This window comes from Canis aureus, chromosome 17, assembly GCF_053574225.1.
Source record: "Canis aureus isolate CA01 chromosome 17, VMU_Caureus_v.1.0, whole genome shotgun sequence".
NCBI lineage: Eukaryota > Metazoa > Chordata > Mammalia > Carnivora > Canidae > Canis > Canis aureus.
In genome coordinates this window covers 28707368-28732467 of record NC_135627.1, presented here as the reverse complement: position 1 = coordinate 28732467, position 25100 = coordinate 28707368, and the positions used below count along the sequence as shown (strand labels likewise).

The following is a 25100-nucleotide window of genomic DNA, read 5'->3' as shown; positions in this document are numbered from 1 at the left end:
TGAATAAAGCTATCAAGAAGGCTTAATTTGTGTGTGTGTGTGTGCGTGTGTGTGTGTGATGATTTCTCAATGAGTTTGTCTTTATTGTTTTTTTTTTATTTTTTTATTTTTATTTTTATTTTTATTTTTATTTTTTTTTTGCTACTTTAACTAGCTGATTCAGCTCACTCAGTGGCCTTTTTCATTCCAGGAATCTCCTTTGGAAATTCAGGAAGGAAGTAAAGTAAAAGACACAGGGCCAGATTATGGGATCATAGTTTTCAGGGCATAGAAAGCAGGTCTTTGGGTTAAAAGGTGCTTTACTTTGTCCCATCATACTCGCCTGGCTCCCTAGAAAAACATGCTTTGTGGCCTTTGGGAGATGCACATAGTAGGTCACGTGTGGCTAACCAGACACTGAAATCCTCTTACCATACTGCACACAAGGGGATTCCTTACTGTTAAACCCTTCATAATTACTGAAGCGAGCATGATGACAACACAGTCCCATCTTACTTTCATGTATCCTTTCAGTGACCTCGGGCTCTCTAGAGGCCTCCTTCCTTGGCGAGAGAGGAGTCAGGTTGAAGAGTCCCTGTGAGATTCTTAAATCTCCTACTACCAAGAGAGGGACAAAACAGCATTTAAAAAGATGCCCCTTCCCTCACTAATGATTTTGAATGCGCGTTTTAGGAACGTCGCAGGGGTCCCAGGGACGGCTCTCCCTACATCGTCCTGTGCTGTCGTGTAGGGTAAGCGGGTGACCCGTCCCCAGGTGTTCTAAGACACGCGTGCCCTTTCTCCTGGACTCTGGTCTCTGCCTGGTGCCACCGTGTCCCCGCCTATGCTTGCGCGAGGCCCGTCCAATAGGAAAGCCCTATCAAGGACAGTGATACTTATATTTTTTCCGTTCCTTTTGCCGCCGCCCACTCCCGACAACCTAGACAGCTCCCCCGACCGGTCTTACTTTTCCATCTACCCAGCCCCACCCCCCGCTCGCGACGCGAAGGGGACGCCAGAGGACTCACGGAGCATGCGCGCCCTCCCCGCGCATGCTCAGTGGTGCGCGCGGCGCTCCGGGGCTTCGCCGCGCGGTGGGCGACGCGGAGGTGTCCGCGGCTGCTGCGGGAGCGACAGGAAGTGAAGCGGCCCGGCCGGGCGACAGCGGCGGCAGAAACAGAGGCGGAAGGCGCGCTGCGGCGGCGACGACGTCGTCGACGGGGGTGGACGAGGGGGCCGAGCGCCGGGAGGACTCGCCCGCTCGGAGGCCGGATCCCGAGCCGGGCAGGATGGATCACCACCAGCCGGGGACTGGCCGCTACCAGGTGGTGAGTTCCCGCGGCCCCGGCCCGGCCTCCCGCGCGGCCCGGGACCTCGGGGCTGCCTTCCCGTCGTCGACCCGGGAGTCCCCTTCTTCGGGCTAAAACCTGCCTCATTTTCTTTTCTTTTTCTTTTTTTCTTTTTTTTCCCTTTACCCTTCTCGTGGAGCTTGCCTCCGACTCCTTTGAGACCCTTTCCTCTGGATCCAAGGCTTTCCCCACCTCTCTACCCCGCACCCTCCCCCTACACCCCCCGAAGGACGCCCTGCGCCCCCCTTCCAACTTGTATTGCTTTTACTTGTGACTTCCTTGATCATTTCTTTATTCCCTGACTGAGTCACTTCCAGTGTGGATTGTCTGCTGGAAATGGTGCTGAGTTCGCGTACCTGCTGGGAAGATGATCGCCGTCACAAATGGAGCGGGTGGGGGGTGGGGGGAGGAGGAGATGTAAGCACGGCGAAGGGTAGGATGTGGATTCGGTGAAAAATGTGGGTTGAACAACTGCGCGACTGGAGAGAACAGAGCTGCTGATCTTGTGTCTCCGCTCTAGTTAACCTTGTCATTTTGTCCTTTAACATTTTCTTAGTATTAGAAATGACTATTCCTTTTTTCCCCTATCCACACCTTTTTATTTTATTTTATTTTATTTTTAGGGAGGGGGGAGGTAGGAGAGGGAACAGAAGTTTTCCTAGAAAAAAAATGCAAATCTTGTTCGAAGAATTATTTTTCATTAAATACAGGGTTTCCAGTTCACCCACGAAAGCCCTTGTATGTGAAAATGAGTGAAAAGTGTCCCTCTCTGTTTTCAGGGTCAATGTCTCTAACGTCGTTTTTCCTGGAGTATTAAATTATGGTCCTGCCATTGAGGTTTCTACCGTAAACCCTCTTTAAAAAAGTGGACTCAGCAGTAGTTGACTATTTTGCTGTACGTAGGTAGCATGTTACAGTATAAACTTTCGGGTAGTGATTAGGTTAAGGAAAAGGAGGAAGACGTTAATAGGTAGCGTTGATGGTGCAATTATTAGTACTGTTTGTGAAATTTTACAAATGTAGATACAATAGTGCAGATTTCACCTCTCAAATATACATTTGCACATGTGAGCCTTAGTTATGAACTAAGAATCTATTTTAGTTAGCTCATTTTGACAAATATGAAGGCTCCTGAAAGATGAAATCCCAATGTGTGCAATTTCGCATTTTTCCAAGAATAAAAGCTCATGGTGTTTTCATTTTATCCAGTTTATATCCTGTAAATCTTCAAATGATCTATATTGGATTTGTGAAAATTTGTCCGTATTTTCAGAATGGTTTAAACAATAGCGCTGCCAGTAGGGAAGGCATTTTTCAAGTTGTCAGCGTATACACTTTTGGTAGTTTTTTTTTTTTTTTTTAAGCCCATTCTTATTTTTGCGTATATTAGCTATAATACTATAGCTAATACTGTATAGCTAATACAGTGTAATACTGAATACTATTTCCAGTGTCTTTTCTAATCTCTTTTCTTTCTTGTTCCTATTTGTTCCCTTAATGGCATTAGGTGATTTGAATCCTTTCTCTTTGGGGATTTTGCTTATTAGATTCAACCATGTTCTCATATACAAGTCACTACTCAAAACATTTTTAGCTGGTAAGGCTGTACCTTAAAATAATTTATTATATTGTCACATTTGCTTTCAGTAGTTATGACTAGTTAAAATTGGACTTAATTACTAAAAAAAAAAAATTCTTAACACCAACATATTGAAATTTACTCAGTTTTAAGATATTTTCCCCTTTTCTCTACATCTTTTTTTCATAAGTGGACAGTATCATATTTTATTGCAATTTTTTTCCTCAACTGGAGATGTGCCCTACATAGACTTTGAAATGGACTTTGAGTGGACACATTCCTTCAGAGCAGAGGGCAAAAATTTTAAAGTTGGTATTCACTTTAAGTAAGTATGGTATCAGTGTGTTTTCCTTGTAAGGCAAAGTGTTTGAGAATCTTAGAATAGTTTAAATTTGGATTTTAATTCCTGTTGCTTTGTAATCACAATAATTATTTCATTTGTCTAGTATAACTCTTGCATTCGCTGAGAATGGCCTGAGTTATTCCAAAGAAGCAGCTGAATTGGTGTGTAGTAGACTATTTGGCTAGGGAAAAATCTGCAGCTCTGGTTTATATTGATGATCACAACTGCTGTGTGGCTTTCTTAGTTCAGTTTTTTGAAAATTCTGGAATGATAAATCATTGAACAGTCAACAATTCCAGTTGTTGACTGTTAAGAGATGACTAAGTAGGAGACAGGCAGATATGCTTAGGGATGAAATAGTATATGACATTAATTTATCACTCATAGATAGAGTTAAAATTTAGCTTTCCATATTGGAAAATTAGTGATGCACAAGACCATCAGAACGACTCGCTACCATTAACCAGTGCACAGGGTTTTATATGGAAACTGGTTTTTCTGTGGCCTTTTCTTCCATTGTTAGAAGGGATCTGAATTTTGTTAAGTAAAGCAGTGGAAGACGATGTAGAGTTACAAAAAGCCTTCATTATAACCCTTCTAATTTCAGAAGAAGCTAGATGTGCTAGTTTCCTTGTGTTATGGGTAATTAAGTAGTCTTTGGTAGAAAATGAGCAGTGTTGCCAAACTATGTAGTTGTTGATTTGGCTTGAAGCTGTTAGGCCACATTCTACCTTTGATGTTCTCTATTTTAAAGGATTATGTACCCGAACCAAGCCGACTACTAAGGTGTCAAAGATCATCCTGTAGACAAGTAAAGTTGGCACTGTTGATTGTAACAGTGGTTTCCCAAACTGTTTTCCAGAATGATTGTAATAGATGGTCTTAGAAGATTTATGACCTATGTTAGCATCTAAAACCATATATTTGCACATTAAAACGATGAGAAATTCTGCAGTAAAGACAATAGTTTGGATTTGTTTGACCTAGCTTTTCCTAAATTTTGATCACAGATTTTTGAAGAAAATTTTAAGATTATGCTAATATTTCCAAAATGTTAATATTCTGTGAACATAATAAAGTATTCATACTACAGAGGTCTAGGTACTTTGGTCTTATATCTGGAGAATTAGAGTTGTCCTTGATAAATCAGCTGGGAAGGAGATAGACTATTGATGGTTAAAAAACCCCCAAACACCTTTTAAGGGCATCTGGGGCTTATATTTAGGTCGTGCTGTTTACAGTTTGTGAGGCCTTAGCTTTTTTACTTAACATTTTAAAGCCTCGGTTTTTGTCATATTAGTACCTACCTCATAAGAATTATTATGAGAATTATATGTTGTAATATATGTAAAACCTATAATACAGAGGTTGTTACACGGTAGGTATTATGAATAATTTAAGGTATACAAACTATAAAGTGTTACATATTTTAAAAATTTCAATTTTTGTTTGTGACTACTTTTGTGTCTCTTTTATATAGCAACACGAATATCAACTAGTTCTTTGTTCATGGCAAATACCGTGAAAAGTCTTGATTTGATTTTACCATATTTATAGGCTAATAAGTTAGTTTAATTTTAATGATTGCTAGCAGAAAACAGGAGACTCCCAGATCAGAAACAAATAGAATTAATTACTTACAGCACAGCAAGCTGTATGAACGTCAGCATATTTGTGTAGGTTTTCCTTACACCCAGGTTCCATGTAGGTGATGGGTCTAGATGGATGCATCTAGTGGTCACAGTGGAGGAACTCAGGACCAAGGCTCCAACACTTTTATAGCAAGCAGCAAACATTGTAGCGAGCAACAAACAAGGTAGTTCAAGGTAGTTCAGGGAGTATAGTTATGTGCTGTGGCAACTTTGACCTTCTTGGTTGCCTAGGTGACTTATTACAAGAATCCACTCAATATCAGGAAATAGGTAAGTTTTACAGACTTTCACAGTCAGCAAGAATATGCAGGAACAGCCAGGCCCATGGCAGGCTGCGTTACTCAATAGTACATGTTCTGGATGAGGTAGATAATAGATGGGGATTTTTAGGTGTAGTCATTTACTTTTGCTTTCCATGTTAGAGAAATATTGTAGTTTTTTTACCTTATGTTGCTCTCTAGTTTTTGCCTTCTTTTCTTGGCCCACCTCTATTTCTTTGATCCTCACTTCTTTATTTCCTTTGAATTTATCAGTATTCTTTATCTGGTTTACATTCTTACCACGTCACTTTTACATCTTCAGAGTTGCTTATTGCTTAATCTAATAGATGTTTTTCTGTGTTCATCTTGCTTGATTTATATTACATTGACACTAGGAACTTCCTTTCTCCTTGAAACTCCTTTTTTATTCCTAATAGAAACTTTCTACTCTTTACTTCTCTGACTTTGTGAACTCATTTTGTACTTACTCCTTAAGTGTTAGTACTTTCTATGACATTGACTATTGTTATAGCCTACTTACTACTCTCTTCCTTCATGTGATCATCCTTCAGTGTGTCTTTTGCACTGCATGACTCATATTTGTAGACCATAAATTTGATTTTCATTTCTTTGCTCAAAAATCTTCGGTGGCCTGTTACTGAATTCCCCCTCCTCCACATTTAATATTAAAACTTTCAAGTACCTATATAGAAATGTTGAAAAAATTATACAGCTAACCCCCATATACCAATTGTAGGGTCTGCAGTGGCCAACAGTTTGTTATATTTGTGTTGTATATTGTACACGTATCAATCCATCTTTTTTTTTTTTTTTGATACTTTCAAAGTTGCAGATATCAGTGTACCTCATTGCAAATCACATGCTTATCATTAGCCTAGAGTTCAGTATTTCTTTGTGGTTCTCTTTTTTTGGGGGTAAAATTGACATATAGTGAAATGCACAAATCTTAATGTGGCCTATAAATGAGTCTTGACAAAAACAAAAACCTTTGTAACTCAAATCACTTTCAAAATATAGAGCAGGGATCAGCAAACCATGTTCCAACTACTGTTTTTGTAAATGAAGTTTTATTGTAACACAGCCATGCCCATTCATTTACAATGCCAGAATTGAATTTTTAAAAAATATTTTATTATTTATTTATTCATGAGAGACACATAGAGAGAGGCAGAGACATAGGCAGAGAGTAGCAGGCTCCCTGCCAGGAGCCTAATGTGGGACTTGATTCCAGGACTCTGGGATCATACCCTGGTCTAAAGGCAGACGCTCGACCACTGAGCCACCCAGGCATCCCCAGAATTTAATATTTGATGCGGGGTTCACAAATAACAAAATATTAACTATTCTGCCCTTACCAGATAACATTTATTGACTCCCTCATATAAAACATTGCCCTTACCAGATAACATTTATTGATTCCCTCATATAAAACATTGCTATCACCCTATAAAGTTCCTTTGTGACTCTTTACTGGTGATTCTTCTTCTCTAGTTAATCACTGTTCTGATTTTTTTCACTTCAAATTAGTTTTGCTTATTCTAAAATTATATAGCATATGGTCAGCAAAATTTCTTTCATTCGGCATGAAGTTTTGGAGACAGGTCCATGTTATTGTATATATCAATATATCCTTTTTATTGCTGAATAATATTTCATTGTATAAATTGAATGGATACAGTTTGTTGATGGACATTTGGGTTGCTTCTGGGTTTTGGCTATTACGGATAAAGCTGGTAGGAATATTTTTGTACAAATCTTTTTTATCAACATATATTTTCATTTCTCTTGGGTGGGATTACTGGGTGATAGGGTTGGTGTATGTTTACTTTTATAAGAAACCAGCAGCCTTTTTTTTTTTTTTTTTCCATGTAGTTGTACCATTTTATGCCTATACCAACGATGTATGAAATTTTGGTTGTTCTACCGACTTGCCAGATTTTGGTGTTATCAGTCTTTTTAATTTTAGCAATTCTGGTGGGCTTATTGGAATTTTGAAATATAAATGTCTGGTTTTAATATACAAGTTCCTTGAATGGACCTTTCCATAGCTATACTGTGCAATATGTTAGCAGTTTCCCCTCGTAATGTTTATGCACTAACTGCTGTTGTCCAGCAGGATATACTTATTATTAGTTCTTCAGTCATGATGTCTGTCTGTCTTTCTTTCTTTCTTTCTTTCTTTCTTTCTTTCTTTCTTTCTTTCTTCTTTCTTTCATTTTACATGTTTATTTCTCAACTGCAGTTCAGTTTGTCTGTTCTTAAATGTAAAAACTCCTACATAACTATAATTGGAAGAGGGAAGGAGGGCAAATTACTTGCATTTCATCTGTGTCAAGGCATAGAAAAGTTGAAAATCACAGTATTAGACACTTTGTTATAATTATGTTTTTATGTGGCTTTCTACCCTCTAGACTGGTGTATTTCAGAGATGCTTCAGGGTTCCTGTGAATGTCTGATTTTTATTTCATCTTTAAAATAGGTTTTAAACTTATAAAAACTGTAATTGAGGAAATTCACACTCAACTGTATATTATACCAATTTTCCTCAGCTTGAAGACTAGTATTATGTTATTGTGTGTTGCCAGGTTAATTTGGTTTTGAACAGTGCCCATAGTAAAGTTTCTCTGGCTATTTCTGTGCTTATGGTGATATTAACTGTAAGTGTATCACTAATTGGATGGATTGAATGCAGCTCTCTTTTTTTTTAAGTTATGCAAATAACAAGACACAAAAAGTCTTGGTAAGGATGTGGAGAAATAGGAACCCTTGTGCACAGTTGGGAATGCAAACTGGTGTAGCCACTGTGGAAATAGTATGGAGGTTCCTCAGAAAGTTAAAAATAGAACTACCTTAGGATTCAGTAATTGCACTACTGGGTATTTATCCCCAAAATACAAAAACACTAACTTAGAGTGATACATACACCCGTATGCTTATTGCAGCATTATTTATGATAGCCAAATTATGGAAGCAGCTCAAGTGTCCATCCATAGATAAATGGATACAGAAGATGTGTGTGTGTGTGTGTGTAAAATGGAATATTAATCATAAAAAGAATGAAACATTACTATTTGTAACAGTATGGATGGAACTAGAGAATATAATGTTAAGCCAAATAAGTCAGAGAAAGGCAAATACCACGTGATTTCACACTCGTGTGGAATTTAAGAAACAAACAGAAGAAAAAAAGAGACAAATCAAGAAGCCGATTCTTAACTATAGAGAACAAAGTGATGGTTACCAGATGGGAGGTGAGTGGGAGGTGAAGGGGACTAAGAGTATGCTTATGATAAGCACTGAGTAATGTATAGAACTGTTGAATCAGTATATTGTACACCACCTGAAACTAATGTAATAGTATATTCTTAACTACTGGAATTAAAATAAAAAGCTTAAAAACCTTAATTAAAAAGATAAAGTTTGGATCCCTGGGTGGCGCAGGGGTTTAGCGCCTGCCTTTGGCCCAGGGCTCGATCCTGGAGACCCAAGATCGAATCCCACGTCGGGCTCCCGGTGCATGGAGCCTGCTTCTCCCTCTGCCTATGTCTCTGCCCCTCTCTCTCTCTCTCTCTCTCTCTGTGACTATCATAAATAAATAAAAATTAAAAAAAAGAAAAAGTTTATAGGAGTATACTATATTAGCATTTCTAACTGATGCTGAATCAAATGCTAGCCATTGCTTAGGCATATTTGAACAGTACATGACCTAGTAATGGTAAAAGATTTGTGCAGTAGCAAGTATATGTGTTGGAATTATGTCATGAAAATACCACCTTATAGTTTATATGTTTATTTTATGTTTTGAGTACATAAGATTTATGCTTAAGATAAGGTATGGGAACAGTTTTTTGATATCATTACTAATTGTGAAACAGAGGTCCTGTAATTTTTTATTCAGTTTATAATATTTATGATGTATTTCTGTCTTCCAAATTCTGTTTTAGGTGCTGGTGAACAAGACAATAGCCAATTGTCGTATGGCTCATACTTTGGTGGAGGGGGTGCAGATAAGTAAGCAATTTCAGATAGTACCAGGTAGTTTAAAGAAAATGAAGGTTGTGGAATGACTAATACAGTTTATCAATACTAAAATAGCAATAATAGAACAGTAATGATTTTGTATTTTGTCAGAAATATGCTGAGAACTCTGTCAAGTGCTTTACACATATGAGCACATTTAACCCTAAGACCACTTCTCTGAAACAGATAATGTCCTGATCCTCACTTTGCACATGATGAAAAAAATGAGACATGAAGAGGTTAAATAATAGGCTTAGCTGTAATGGATCTAGTATTCAGATTTTGTTGTAGTTTTAGTTTTATATTGCTTTGTAACAAACTACTCCATATGCAAGCATTTTATTATGTTTCAAGATTCCATGGGTTAGTTCTGATCAACAAAGGGGTTCTTCTGCTTCATGTATTGATTGCAGTGTGATGATTGCTGGGGCTGCAGCCATTTTGGGGCTAGATTGGGTTGAAACATCCAAGGTAGCTCGCTCACTTGGCTAGCGCTTATGCTATTGATGGGGAGCTCAGCTGGCACTGATGACTGGATAATTTCAGTTGTGTTCTGTGTTAAAGTTTAAAACAGTCATTGGTTCAGTCCTATTCAAAAGGAGAAGAAATAAACTCCATCTCTTAGTGAAAGAGAGGCGTGTATATATATGGAGGTAAGAAATTGGTGGTGACCATCTTTGGAGATGTCACACCAGTTGGTTTGACCCCTCAGTTGACTGGAGTCAGGATAATCAGAGGGCTTCATTGACTCTAAAGGTATGACAATCAAGCTGAGACTTGATTGAACTGTTCTAGGTGATGAGTATTTCAAGTGTGATAGTGGCCTATGGTGGAAATTAGTTTGTTGGTTTAAGAATATGAAGAAAACTTTGTGGCTAGAATGAGATGAAAGGAGTTGGCTTAGTGAAATGGGACAAGCCATAGAAATTTCATGAATGTGATAGGTACTGGAACTTTCATTTACAACTTTGTTTTATAATTTTTGTTTTGTGAAAGCAATGAAGTCTAGCTACATAATCTCTAGGACCTACTGCCAGATGAAAATAAGGGGTCCTCGCCTAGGGCAGGGAGGCAATCTCCCTTTTCTACAGGTATGCTGTCTCAACCCATAGCAGATGGACAACTCCCAAAGCATTGCATCTTCCGTGCCAGGACTTGTTCCATATCTGAATCAGCAATAGGAGGAGACCTTTCTGGTTTGCCTGTGAGTGTGTCATGATGATGGCAGCCTGGGATGCCTAGTTATGGGACGAAGGTCGGGAGGTTAAGCAGAGCCAGAGAGTTCAGGTGACTGAGAAGACTTCCTGGGGAGGAAGATTGCTTTTAAGCTAAGGTTCTTTTTTTTTTTCTTTTTTTTTTAAGCTAAGGTTCTAAGCCCCTGGCACATGCTCTGATGTCCCATTGGGGTTCACTTACAAAATTCAGAGTCAAAGATAAAATTATAAAGAATTTTAAGATGGTGACCATAGAGCATTAAACCCCAAGCATGGGGCCTTCTGGAGGCAGAGTTCTGTGTGACTACACTGGTCATGTGCTCATGAAGATGGCTCTGAAAGTAGTCTTACTGTGGGATGGTAGTGGTGGTGATGGTGATGGTGGTGATGATGATCATCTACACCAAGTGTCATCAAACAACTTCTGTAAAGGGCTGGATAGTAAATATTTTAGGCTTCCAAGGCCATGTTGTCTCTGTCATAACTTCTCAAATCCACTGTTGTAGTGCAAAAGTATCTGTACCAAGTATTTAAAATATATAAACAGATTAATGTGGCTCAAAAACAGTGGGCTAGATTTAGCTTGCTAGCTGTGATTTGCTCACCCCTGATGTAGGTGTTATGGGAGTGTACCTCAAACAGTCATAAAGTTTGGGCCTGTTGCCAGATGCCTCTGACAAATTTTTTATTTCACCCAGTCTAGAAACAAAACCTTAGGAGTGTGGTAAGGTTGTTTTGCATCACTTACTTGTACCTGGTAATCAGGCAACCACCTAGTCTGTCACTAGAATTGGAGTAGAGATGAATGGGTAGTGGAATAGAGTATAAATTTTTTTTTTTTGTGAGAATGGCTAAGTTTCTTGTGTCTAGTAAATCTTCATTTTGTTGGAGTGGTCGCCTCATTGAGGGCATTCTGGCCCATCTTAATTAAAATACCTATACCCTCTTCACTGTACACCCTAACCCCACTCTGTTTCAGTTTTTCTAGAATACTGATCACCAACGGATACTGTCAATATTTCACATATTTAATTCCTACTTCCTCCCTTCACCCCAATGTAAACTTCATGAGAACAGAGATTTTGTTGAGTTCACTGCTATATCTTTCAGTACCTGGCATATGGTAGGCATTTAGGAAGTATTTGGTAAGAAAGAAGAAAGGAAGGAAGGAATATTGCTAGCTCAAGACCAAATTTATACACTCAAAATCTTGCTTATTTTATTATGCTTTTATGTATTTTTTTCCATTGCTGAGAATTGGGCTTTCTGTGGTGGTGGTGGTGGTGGTTTGTGTATTTGCATTATGTTCCAGTTTAATGTATATTGTTCAGTTAATCTTTCTGTATATGTGTGCATGCATGAGCATGCACATGCGCGTGCACACACCCACACACACACACACACACACACACAATCTATGATTGGCAGCATCTAGAGTTGTTCAGTAAGTAATCTGTGAAGCCATATGCAGTGGCCTTGCTTAGTATCTTCATTAATTGTGGAGTATGGGAACTCCTTTGATTTTCTCATCTGTTTTATATTGATCAGTTAGTGATTATTTTCTTAATGTTAGACTTACATTCTAAAATGTCTGATTTTTATGTCTATTATTAATGGTTTAGAATTTTAAATCATTTTTGTGTATTTTTTGCCTGACTTAAGTTTAAATAATTATGGAGGGATGCCTGGGTGGCTCAGTGGTTGAGCAACTGCCTTTGACCCAGGGTGTGATCCTGGGGTCCCAGGTTCGAGTCCCACATTGCGCTCCCTGCATGGAGCCTGCTTCTCCCTCTACCTGTGTCTCTGCCTCTCTGTCTCTCATGAATAAACAAATAAAATATTTTTTTTAAAAAGTTTAAATAATTATGGGATACATTCTGCTGTTTATTAAATTTAAATTTATTGACAAGATCCTTGTAATAATACTAACCTACCTAGTGTGTGATTATAAATCATCCTGTATCTGTATTTTAGCAACCATATTGTTATGTTTTCTTCCAGAGTTTGGTTACTTAGCTGGAATTAAGGTGTGGATAAAATTCTTGTTAAAGACATGTCAAATGCAAGTTGGGAAATGCTGCAGTGGTCTAAGATTTACTGTGAGATTATTTCAAGCGTTTGACTTGCTTGCTTTTAAGATTTGTTTGAACACGAACAATTTAATATTTTAGAAGTTTAGGAATGTGCTGTGGTTGAGTTGTCTATGATGTTTCTCCAGAATTACCCATTATATTATGTAAAGAAATTGTGCTGTTTGGCATAGGCTTTGAGAATCAGGAAATAAACTAGATGGTTTTACCTCTTTACTAATTATGAAGTACTTACAACTCATAGACTTTAGATAATGGTCTGAAGAAATCCAGTAGTGACAGTTTTTATATAGAACATTTGTGCACACTCAGAGCTTGCATTTATCAGTGTGATTTCCTCCAAAGAGGAAGGGTTTTGAAATAAATCTTGACCCTTTTTAAATTTTTGTTTGTAACCTTTAGAGAACTACATGAGGCTCTGCTTACCACCCCCCACCCCGACCCCCGCTTGGTTTGTTATTGTACTGCACAGGAGCCAAATTTTGAACTATATTACTTTTGTCTCTTTCTCTGCCCTTTTCTAACCACCAGTCCAAACCATGCTTTCTTGCCTTTGGGCTTTGGAACATATTATTCCCCTTTTTTCTTTTTTCCCATCTTCCTCCAAGATTAATTTCTGTTTATTCAGAAAATCTTCCTTCACCCTCTGCTTTGTGCCCTTTATTTCCCACCCCTTACTACCAAGTTCTTTGTGTTCTTTAACATTGTGCACTTATCCCTATCATTTTTGAAAATATTTTATTTATGTGAGAAAGAGAGAGAGAAAGAGAGTGCATGCACATGAGCTGGGGGAGGGGTAGAGGGAGGAGCAGACTCCCCGCTGAGTGGGGAGCCTGATGCTGCTGGATGCTGGGACTTGATTTTGGAACTCCAGGATCATGATCTGAGCCGAAAGCAGATCACCAGGTGCCCTGGTGACTGAGCCACCCAGGTGCCCTGCACTTATCTCTATCATAGTTCTTATTTCGTGGCATCTACCAGGTCCCTGGCGACTAGCCACCCAGGTGCCCTGCACTTACCTCTATCATAGTTCTTATTTCATGGCATCTATTTTGTAAACTCAATGGGAAGTAGAGTTTAGATTTTTCTTGTTTTAATAGTAGATAGCATAGTTCTGGGCCAATATGCATAGTACATACTTCTTGAAGAAATAGATGAAAGTCCGAATGACTTCAAGTGTATGCATGAGTTTATTGGTGTATTATCTTTTATTTATAAAGTGAATGGTTTTGCAGAGTTATAGTAAAACAACAACAATGTATTGCCTGGCCTATACTGTGATATTCTTGATGTCCATAGTTATGGTAGATATTTTCTTTTTAGAATAGTGCTAAGGGATCATTTAGATGAATTCTGGTTGTTTTTGTTTGTTTGTTTGTTTATTTTTTATTTATTTATGATAGGTACACAGTGAGAGAGAGAGAGGCAGAGACACAGGCAGAGGGAAAAGCAGGCTCCATGCATCGGGAGCCCGACGTGGGCTTTGATCCCGGGTCTCCAGGATCGAGCCCTGGGCCAAAGGCAGGCGCTAAACTGCTGCGCCACCCAGGGATCCCTTTTTGTTTGTTTTTTACATAATTCCTCATCTGACTGGTGACTTTCATTTGCAAGATAATTAACTATGATTAGGTTATTTGGTCTACTTATGGAAAAAAGGAAAATAAATGAAACTGTTCTAGGTGTGGAAGTTAGCATTCATTTTCTTCAACCTTCTTATTTTACAGAAGATTGAAGGGGAGGGTCTGGTGGACAAATTTTACTTTATACTTGAAAACATATCAGTTCAGTTAAAATGTTACATAATATATAAAATGTATATTATTCTCTATAGTTTGTTAATATTAATATCAAGTAACAAGAAACACGAGTCTCCTTTTGTTCTCCAAGGTTACTCAAAAAACAATTTCTTTTAGCTGCTTTAACTTTGTATTTTTAACACATATGTATATTCATTTATTTGATTTATTAATTTTACATTGACTCTTGGACAATGTGAAGGTTAGGGATGCTGCCTGCTTCCACCATCCCCTCATCAGTCAAAAATCCCAGTATAACTTTTGACTCCCCCAAAATAGCCTGCTGTTAACTAGAAGCCTTACTGATTACAGTTAACACATATTTTGTGTATTATATACTGTATTCTTTTTTTTAAAGATTTTTTATTTCTTTATTCATAAGACAGAGAGAGAGAGGCAGAGACATAGGCAGAGGGAGAAGCAGGCTCCCTGCAAGGAGCCCAATGTGGAACTCGATCCCAGGACCCCGGGATCACAACTTGAGCTGAAGGCAGACACTCAACCACTGAGCTACCCAGGTGCCCCTGTATACTGTATTCTTACAATGAAGTAAGCTAGAGAAAATAAAATCTTACTAAGAAAATTATACTAAGAAAACACAGTACCGTACAATATATATATACTTTTTATATATATATTGTACGGTACTGTATTTTTTTAGTACTGTATTTTCTCATGTGTAAGTGGACCACACAGTTCAAACCTATGTTGTTAAAAGGTCAACTCCGCTTGTTTTCTTATATATCCTGCCTTACCTGCCCAGATCATGATCTTTGTAGTCTAACCTTTAGGGTTCAAATCTTGGCTACTCAAAGCACTATAACCTTGGGCCAATTACTTAACCTCTCTAAGCCATTGCTTTCTCATTGTAAAGTAAGGATAGTACGATACAGGACTTAACAGAATTATCGTGAGGATGAAATGTATGGAAGGCACCTAATTCTAGCTAAATCAGTAATTAGTATTTACATTTTATGACATGAATATATTGCTCACTACTGAGTCAGGTGGTGTAATTTCTATAACTTTTAAAATTTTTAATGGTGTTGCCTAATTTTTATTTTTTTATTTTTCTTTGTATCTTTGTTAAGTCTTTGCCTATCCTGTGGTGATTTTTTAAAATTTACTTTTCAGCTATATTCTTTGTATGGTCAGACACATCAGTAATTATTTGTTCTTTTATTTTGTTTCTTGAAGATGTTCTTCTTAGAGCCCTTCTCCTGTTTCCATCTGTAGTGTTTGTTCTCTAGGCCTGATACAGAGCTGCCATACAGAGACTTTTCTTCAACACTTTGCAATGTTAGATCCTTTATTTCTTGAATTTTAAATCTTACTCTGGTTTTTGGTTTACTCTCTTATTTTAGTGGGATGTGTTCTCTTGTAAATTCGTAAGAAAAGATGCTTAGTGGTAAAATTCACTCAAATTTTGTTGTTTTTTCTGTATACCTGCTAAGATTCTTTCTCTGTCATTTTCATTGAGTTCAAGGTAATTTTGATTTACTTCCTGGAACATAGTTATAATAGCTGCTTTAAAATCCTTGCATGATAACTATAATCTGAGTCATCTTGGAATTGGCATCTCTTGATTGCCTTTTCCCCAGATAATGTTTTCTATTTTCTATTTTTTATTTCCAGTAATTTTGGATTTTATCTTGGATCTTCAGAGTTTTGCTGTGGTCCTCCGGAGAATATAGATGTTTTGTTATAGCGACAGTCAGCTCAACTTTAGGTTTTTTAAGTGTTGTTTCACACTCTGTGTGCAGTAGTTTAAATAAAATTTTAATTCCTTAGTCCTTTACTAATCTATTTTGGGTCAGTCTTACACATGCGTGGTTTCAGAGTTAGTGATTTCTCCTAACTTTCTGGCTGGTTGGGCTCCATTTCATGTTTCCCTTGGCTAGAAGTAGGAGGATTTCAATTGGGGTTTTTGTAGCTCAAGCTGTGGTGTTTTTCACAACTATGATTTTGCCTCAGAATCAAGTTGCAAAAAGAAAGGTGGGGAGTGGGGGAAATTTCTGTAGGTTGCTTCCTCAAGTTTTAACTTACCTCTACATCCCTAATTTTTTTTTTTTTTTAATAAATGTTCAGATTGTTCAGACATTGGGTTGTTTTGTATGTTTTCTCAAGTTTATAGTTGCTGTCAGTGGGAGGCTTGGCCGAGGGGGCCTGTACAGCCATGCTGGAACTAGATCCCACTGGAGATTTTTGAGATTTTTTGTTTTTATTTCCTACATGAACTTTCTTCCTAATATTTTTGTTTTGTTTTTCTTTCATGTTGGAGGTTTTCTCTAAATTTGGGTGTTCCTTCTTTGCCTGTTTGAATTTTATAAGCTGTGTTTATGTGTTTTTGACTTATTAATTGGTGGGCTTCAGTGTTGTGTTATTTTTTGGTGAACCAGCCAAGAAATAAGAAAGGCAGTGTCTGCAATTTAGTAGGAAGTTGTGGCACTAGTTGAGGTAAGAGATAGTGATGGCTTGGATTACAGCAGTGGCATTGAAGGGAAGTAGATGGGTGGATTGAAAGATGTGTGTACTGTATGTTCGTGTGTGTGTATGTTTGTGTGTGTGTACTCGAATCAGCATTAAAAGTACTATAAAGGACATTTTGTGGCAGAGTAGGTTACTACCTGTGATTTTTTTTGTTTTGTTTTGTGTTTTTTTTGGAGGCATTTTGAAATAGGAAGAGCATGAATTGGGATCCCTGGGTGGCACAGCGGTTTAGCGCCTGCCTTTGGCCCAGGACGCGATCCTGGAGACCCGGGATCGAATCCCATGTCGGGCTCCCGGTGCATGGAGCCTGCTTCTCCCTCTGCCTATGTCTCTGCCTCTCTCTCTCTCTGTGTGACTATCATAAATAAATAAAAAAAAATTAAAAAAAAAAAAAAAAAGGAAGAGCATGAATTTGGAAACAGTACAATCTGTATTTGAATCTTGACTTTGCTTCTGTGTCCCGTACTCAACATACTCAACCATACTCAGAGGGTTATGCTAGAGACTGAAGTTGATGATCTATGTAAAGTGCCTTTGTTTTGTTTTGTTTTTTAAAATATTTTATTTATTTATTCATGAGAGACACAGAGAGAGGCAGAGACACAGGCAAAGAGGCAGAGGGAGAAGCAGGCTCTATGCAGGGAGCCCGATGTGGGACTCGATCTGGGGACTCCAGGATCACACCCTGGGCTGAAGACAGATGCTCAATCACTGAGCCACCCAGGAATCCTGTTTTGTTTTATAAACAAACATTTATTGGGTTTTTACTATGTCTGGCATTATTCTAAGTATTTACAAAGGTTAATTTTTGTAATCTTTATAAAAACTCTCTGAGTAAGTATTTCCTGTTTTAAATGATGGAACTGAAGCTCAGGCTGGTCACAGGTTGTTGGTAAGTGCTGGAGCCTAGACTTGAATCTAGAAAAATTGGTTCAAACCCTCATTATTTAAACCCAGTATGCTTCTTATTCTTAGTCCAATACAGGTAATTGAGGATAGGCTTAGAACTATTTGTGCTAGTATTTTATTTCATTTATCTGTACTTTATTGTCTACACAGTGCTTTTTGTTGACCTTGTTTAGAGCAAAATTAACGTATAATGAAATACTTCCAAGTCTTAATCAGTGTTTTAGTTATGCTAACTAAAGATTTCTCTTTGGGGCACCATGGGTGGCTCAGTTGGTTAAGTTGGACTTTTGATTTCCTCTTCAGTAGTGATCTCAAGGTCATGAGATCAAGCCCCATATCAAACTCGGTGCTCAGCAGGGAGGTCTGCTTAAGATTCTTTCCCTCTTCTCTGCCCCTCCCCCTGTGGTCTCATGTACTCTCTCTTTCAAAAAGAAAGATTTCTCTTTAAAACAAAATGCCCTTTTTCAGAAAGTAAAGCATTTAGATTACCAGCATTTCCCCCCCTCAAAAACTATTTGATGAATTTGTTTTATAATGTGTGCTGAGGTTTGCTGACAATTGGAATTTGAGTATCATAGAGAACCACCTACTCAGTTTCTCTCTGGAAAGTAATTTTGCTCTGTTTTTTTTTTCTTTCTGGAAAGTCATTTTTGCTCAAGTTATAACATGTTTTTCTTATGCATCTTTGCTCCTAGTGCAAATCAATAAAGCAGTGGAATTCAAGTGTGTAAATTTTTATTCAAAAATGCCAGTAATGTCAAGTTGCATGGAAAACCTCAATGTAATAGTGTTTCTCTATTGACCAGTATTTAGAAGTGTGACATTATAGTGATCCCTATAATGTGAAGATATTATTATTTACATAGAAATAAATAGGGTGAATCAGCACAGAGGCACACAATAACTAACTTTTTTTTGAAAGGAACAGAGAGAGATCATGTGTGTGTTTGGCTTCTGATATTATGAAGTTACTGAGATTATGTATTTAGATTTATCAGCCAGTTTTTGAGGGTTTGCTTTGGCATATGACACTGATGGATGAGCCCTTCAACTTTTGTCTGCAATGGCATCTTGTCATTTGCTGTGCTTCCTGGATGAATCATTAACAGTTTATCTCAGTAACTGGTATTACTGTATTTAGTTTTGCTTGAGGATTCTGTTCATAGCTTCTCTGTGTTTACTGAGGGAAAATTGATGTCTCAGTCCTAGATCATTGCTGGTCTTGGCTCTCTGATTTACCTGTGATAAAATATGCAGACCTTTATTTCCTTTATTCCCTGTTGCAGCCCTAGTTTTACTGTATCGTGGCCTTGCTTCAGAACTCCTACTTGTTGAAAGCTAGAAGTTCTAGGGATTGATGGGTTGGCATTTATATCCATTACTTACACCTAGTATAGTACCTAGAACCTATGAGGCACTTAGTAAAATATTGGTTGAGCAATTGAATAGAAATGAATGATTCACAGAAAAAAGATGAGGCTTGAAGACCAGTCAGGATTATGCAGCTAGGAGGTGGTAGATATCTTGAATTTAGATCTTCTGGCATTAGATTATCTTCTTTTCTAATTTATTCACTTAGCAGCTACCCAATCATCTAAGGAAATGTAAAATCAGAAAGTACACCATGCTAATTTTGTAATGACAAATGAATGCTTGTAATAGTAACTTTAACACTATTACATGAGGATAGTTGCCTCATGTCCTTGCAAATGAAACTAAATCATACCAATTACACACTATCCAGCTTCAATCCAGTCTCTCTGTTAGAGGCAGTCTCCACAGTTCTTGATTCAGTTTCAGCTAAGACTCTTTCAAGTTGGCAGAGTAAAATAAGGACCCCTACAAGAGAAACAAAATGAATAGTCAGAGGTAGGAGGAAAGCCAGAAGGAAATAGTTCTCCAGAGACTAAAGATAAACCAATTAGAAATACACTCAATTGTGTTGAATGTATTAAAGGTTTTCTTATAATGAGGACTAAGAAAAAAGACTTTTGGGTTCAACAATTAGGAGGTAGGTGTTCTTAGCAAGAACTCTTTGAGTGAAAGCCAGTTGGTAATGGATTGGGAGGAAATGAGAATTAAAAGTGCACAGAATAAGAATAGATCTCTCTCGCGCGCTCTCTCTCTTTTAGGATGTTTGGCACTGAAGGCAAGAAAGGAGAGATGGAAGTAGTTCAAAAAGCACAAGGGGAAGAAAACCCTTTATTTTTAGCTGATGGCAGTTTTTCTCTTTTTTAAGTATGGCATAAATAGAATATACATGTGGGTAGAGAGAAGGAAATTAGTGGAAAAAGGAAAGAGAGACAATTTAAAGTAAAAACGATCCATTGGGAGGCAGGATCTTCTTTGTACAGTTGTCTGGCATTTAGGAGCAAGGAGTTTAAGTTCGGATAGATGCCATAATGCTAAATTTAGAGATGCAGGGGAGAAAAGTTGAAGGAATTTTTGCTTGAAAACCTGTTTTCCTCTGTGAAGTAGGAAGCAGAGATTTTTGAGAACTCCAAGGTTGGAAGTGGGGAATAGGAGATTGGCAAGTTGAAACACCTGCCCTGGTGAGGACTAGTTCTGATAGCCCAGCAGGAATTAGAATAAATCTGTAGTGGCATAATCTTGTGATTTCTTTTCCTCTCTCTACCACGAGAATAGCAGTTAGACTCATTCCAAAAGGGTAGATGTAGCAGAGGATATAAGAACTAAGAAATGGAGTGTGAATATTATGCAGATTTTTCACTTTATAATCCTGGCTACGTACAATAGAAAGTGGTTAGTGAATGGAGGACCCAAAGAATACATTTAGTGGAAATTAAGGGAGTGAGAAAGATAAAGGCTAGGAGCTTGTGACCAAGTACTAAGATGTAGAAATCTTTTTTTTTTTTTTTTTTTTTTTTAAGGTTTATTTATTTATTCAGGAGAGACACAGAGACAGAGAGAGGCAGAGACATAGGTAGAGGGAGTAGCAGGTTCCTTACAGGGAGCTTGATGTGGAACTCGATCCCAGATCCCAGGATCACGCCCTGCGCCGAAGGCAGACGCTCAACCGCTGAGCCACCCGGGCGTCCCTGGAGAAATCGTTTTGTAAAGTGACTGAAGGTCTAGAGGTTTTTCATGGTCTGTAGGATTTTGATACTTTATTGGAAATTGTTAGAAGCTGGATTTGTTGTAGAGTTTAAGTTAATCTGTTGGTTTTTACATAATCATTTTCTTATGTAGCATTTTGTTTTTTAACTTTTATTTTAAAATATGTTAAGCTTACAGAAATGAGTGGAAAAATATTGCAAAGAATTCATGTATATCGTTTATCCAGTTTCCTCAAATATTGAACTTTTTAAATATTTGCTTTGTGATATTTTCTTTAAATGTGTATACGCATACAAATGTATACTATGTTTTTTTTCTGAAACATTTTAAATAGCAACCATGCTGTCCCTTTACATCTAAACGTCTCTGTGTATATTTTCTGAAAACAAAGGCATTCTATTATAAACTACAGTGCAAATTATTGAAATCGATAATACTTATATAATAATGTAACCTGTAAACAAATTTCACCAATTTCCCTAAGATCTTTTATAGCAAAAGAAAATACATTTTTACAATGTCAGGATTCAATCCTTGATTAAATCTTGTGCTTAGTATTGTGTCTGTTAGTCTCTTTTAATCTGGAACTGTTCTCTAATCCTTTTAGTCTTTCATGATAGTGTTTTGGAAAGATTTGCATCTGTAATTTTGTGCTATTCCCCACAGATATATATTTTTTCTAATTATACTTTTCACCCATTGGCTCTAGAATTCATTGATTATGATAGCCTGAAAAATAGTTATGGTGGTTGTGTTGTCAAATGGTGATTTCCTAATTCTGTCATTTTTTCTACATTTATTTAGGATTCTATAAGGAAACATTTTCCTTTTCTCCAATTTATTCATTTATATCGGTATGAATTAATGGAATTCTTATTTTATTCTACTAGGTTTAATCTGATGCTGTTATCATTTATCATGAGGCTCAGCTCATTCCAGATTTGACCATTGGGCGCATCTTCCATCAGCTTCTATGTCCTTTGATCATGTCTGTACTTTCCTACCATATAGCATCTAGATAATGTGAAGTATCTGATTTCTAGAGTTTGGTTTGGATTGAAGAAGGTTCTGTTTACACTTACACATAGGGCTGTCATGAAAGCAAACTGACCAACACAAGAGTTATTGCCACTGTAGCTTACTACTGCTGTATTGGGTGCTTAATGAACATTTTCTCATGGAGTTGTTTGTGGAAAAATTTTAATAAAACAGTTGGAACATTGGTGGCACTAACATTGGTTAGTGTGCTGTGCCATCCTTACAATTAGAGTATAAGGAGTAGATAGTATTACTGTGAAAACTGAATGCCTTTGTAATTTATTTAGAAGAATCATATAATGTGATTAACAAAGGCAAAAAAGGACACCATGAAGATAACTCTTATAGATGGAGAGGAGACAAAGAAAAAGCTCGTAAGAGTTATTCCGACCTCTAAGATAGGTTTCATTAGAAAATCATCACACTAAAATGGATACGTGTTCATATCTATTTAGCACTATTAATTGGACTGATTGAAAATAACAAACATGATCATGTTGGTTTATGTACCTTTGTTTTCTTATAAAGATAATGGTTATAAAAGATGATTGAATGGATGTACCATCTGTGGTGATTTTTTTCTTTCAGTATCATTGAGAAATTTTACATTGTCAGTTTTATAACTTACAGAAAATTATTCCTTTAGTAAAAGTGGAAATCTCTTTAATGTACCACTTTGTGTCTTACTTTAAGAACATAAAAGAATGTTTCTTACTTTCATCTTCCAGTTCTAAGGAACTTGGGAAAAATAGAAAAGTAAAAAAGAAAAAAAGAAAAGTAAAAATCAAAGAAATAAAAATTTGGACAACTTGGCAAGCACTCATGCTGCCCATTTTGTCAGCTGTCATTTTGTAACATTTTTTCTTATTTAAAAATAGAATAATTTATGAGTTAGTACACTATTTTGTTACTTCTTTAATACAATGTCATGATCATTTCTTTATGTTATTTTCATGTTAGAAACACCATCCTAAATGGCTGCATAGTGTTTCGTTATATTGATATTATGTGTTTATACATTGTTTCCAGTTTTCCATTATAAAACTGTGATGACATGGGCAGCCTGGGTCGCTCAGCGGTTTAGTGCCGCCTTCAGCCCAGAGCATGATCCTGGAGACCCGGGATCGAGTCCCTCATTCGGCTCCCTGCATGAAGCTTGCTTCTCCCTCTGCCTGTGTCTCTGCCACTCTCTCTCTCTCTCTCTCTCTCTCTCTGTGTATCTCATGAATAAATAAATAAAATCTTTAAAAAAACTGTGATGAACAGTTTTATAAAGAAATCCTGTTTTAAGTTTCTGATTAGATTCTTTGGGTGTAGTCAAAGTAAATGTGTTCTTAAAAATACGGCAGTATAAGTACAGAGAAAGAAGCAATCTAGGCATCCATACCTTACCAACCAGAAATAACTTAAGTTAGCATTTGGTGAGCATAATTTCATTTGTACGTATAGAAGGGAACAATGTTACAAAAACAATAATGTTATTTATGTTGTTTTAAAAAATGAAAATGTGAAATATGATTTTGTTTGAATTTAACACCCAGGGAAAAAAATTTAAAGAACTGCTGGATTCTAGATAAAGGTTTCTTTAACACAGAGCTATTAGATTATGTAAGACTTAAAACACTAAAATTAAGAAAAAAATGAAAACCAGTAAGAACTTGGTTGGGGTAATTTAAAAAATGGTATGTTTTAATTTTAGATCTTAGAGAGTAAATCCCTGCGGTGATAGGTGAGTGATAACTAATACTTTCTCTCATCTCATCTTTTCCCCATTTCCTGATTTTAATGTTGCGTATATTTTTACTTTTTCAGAGTGTATGTTTCTTTTCTGTTTGCCAGCAGCTATTTAGTCTCTAGCTCTGTATTCACTGTTAGTTGCATTTTTAAGAGAATTCAGTGCTAACCACCATATCTTTTCTTTTTCTTTGATTCATTTTCTGATTGCCTGGTTTTCATTATGGAGTAATTTTTTTTCAAGAAGTCATGGGTGTTGTAAATACTTTATACATGGAAGACAACTTAGCTCAACTTTTTTAAAGTGTAAACATTAAAATTATAAAACATTTCAAATATAAAGTACAGAAAATAATGTAAAAGATGGTTTTATATCCACTATGGAGATAATGGCAAATGGGGATAATAGCATTTTTACCATATGTGTTTCAGGCTTTGAGCAGTTTTTTCCTTTTATTTTTTTAAAGAAAGATAATCTTAAAGCCTTATATTTATGCCCTTCCCTTCTTCCTCATACGCTATCTTGAATTTGACTTATGTAATTTCTGTGAATGTTTTTACTACATAAAATAGACACTTTAGTTTTAGATTATGTGAAAATGTATTTATTACAATATTTTGCTGTTTTATACTTTCCCAGCTTGCTTTATTCACCTCGCATGTTTTAAAGATTGGTCTATGATGATCCATGTATATCTATCAATATAAAATATTGAATTGTGTTATAAATCATGGAATAGTATTCATTTTCAACTGGCAGACAGTTTTCAGTAATCTCACTATTACAAATAGTGCTGCCGTAAGCATTCTTTTACTTGTACCTTAATGTCCAAGTGTGAGAGTTTTTTAGTGTTGACATCTGGAAGTAGATTTATTGCACTCTACACACCTTCAGCCCTACTCGAAATTGCCAAATTGGTTTTCAAGGTAGTTGAGTGAATTTATACTCTTTATTAGCTGCTCCAACTCCATCCTTTCTAAGAGACATCTTTGCTCTTTTAATTGTTAGGGATATTTTCTTTTTTTCATTAATTTATATTCTTTATGTGATACTGTTTAATTTCTTTTGTCCAATAAAATGTGTTTTCCTAGAGTTTTCATTTCTACTAACTTTTGTCAAAAGATCACCCCCTTTATGGCCTGTTTTTGGTTTTGTACCTATATTTTTTCACAGTAAACTATTTTTTGAGTAAAAATTATGTTTATGAGCATTTGTTACTGCTCTGTGCTGTAAGTCACTTATGTTTCCTTTGTCAGTGTATACAGTCTCAGGCAGTTTATCTCTGATCCTGTGATCTCAGTGATTTTAACCTTGCCAACTCATTGATTTTGTTGTGGGAGAGGATAGCTACTTGTGACTTTTGTGACTTTCTTTGTTGTTGGCTGTCTTGTCTGCTGTGGTAAGAAGGGCTGTCTCTAGGATTGTTCTAAAGACTTGAATGTGGGGATTTGGAATTTATTTTCTTGTTTAGGATGTATAAATCAGTGAATTTTTGTTTTGAAAACATGTTTTAATTTAGTAAGCTTTTGGACCCAACATTTGCTTAT

General features: G+C 36.9%; 1 protein-coding gene across 2 annotated transcripts in view; it reads left to right on the top strand.

Moving 5' to 3' along the window:
- Nucleotides 1-25100, top strand: part of NDFIP2 (Nedd4 family interacting protein 2) — an 85494-nt gene that overhangs the window by 17768 nt on the left and 42626 nt on the right. Inside the window, exon 1 of one of the 2 annotated variants that reach the window (XM_077855272.1) lies at nucleotides 1017-1307. The exons of the other annotated variant lie outside the window; for it this stretch is intronic. Within the exon in view, the coding sequence (XP_077711398.1) occupies nucleotides 1032-1307 (276 nt within the window). The 5' untranslated portion in view covers nucleotides 1017-1031. Of the gene's footprint in view, nucleotides 1-1016; nucleotides 1308-25100 lie in introns of those variants that run through there. 2 annotated transcript variants of the gene reach the window in all.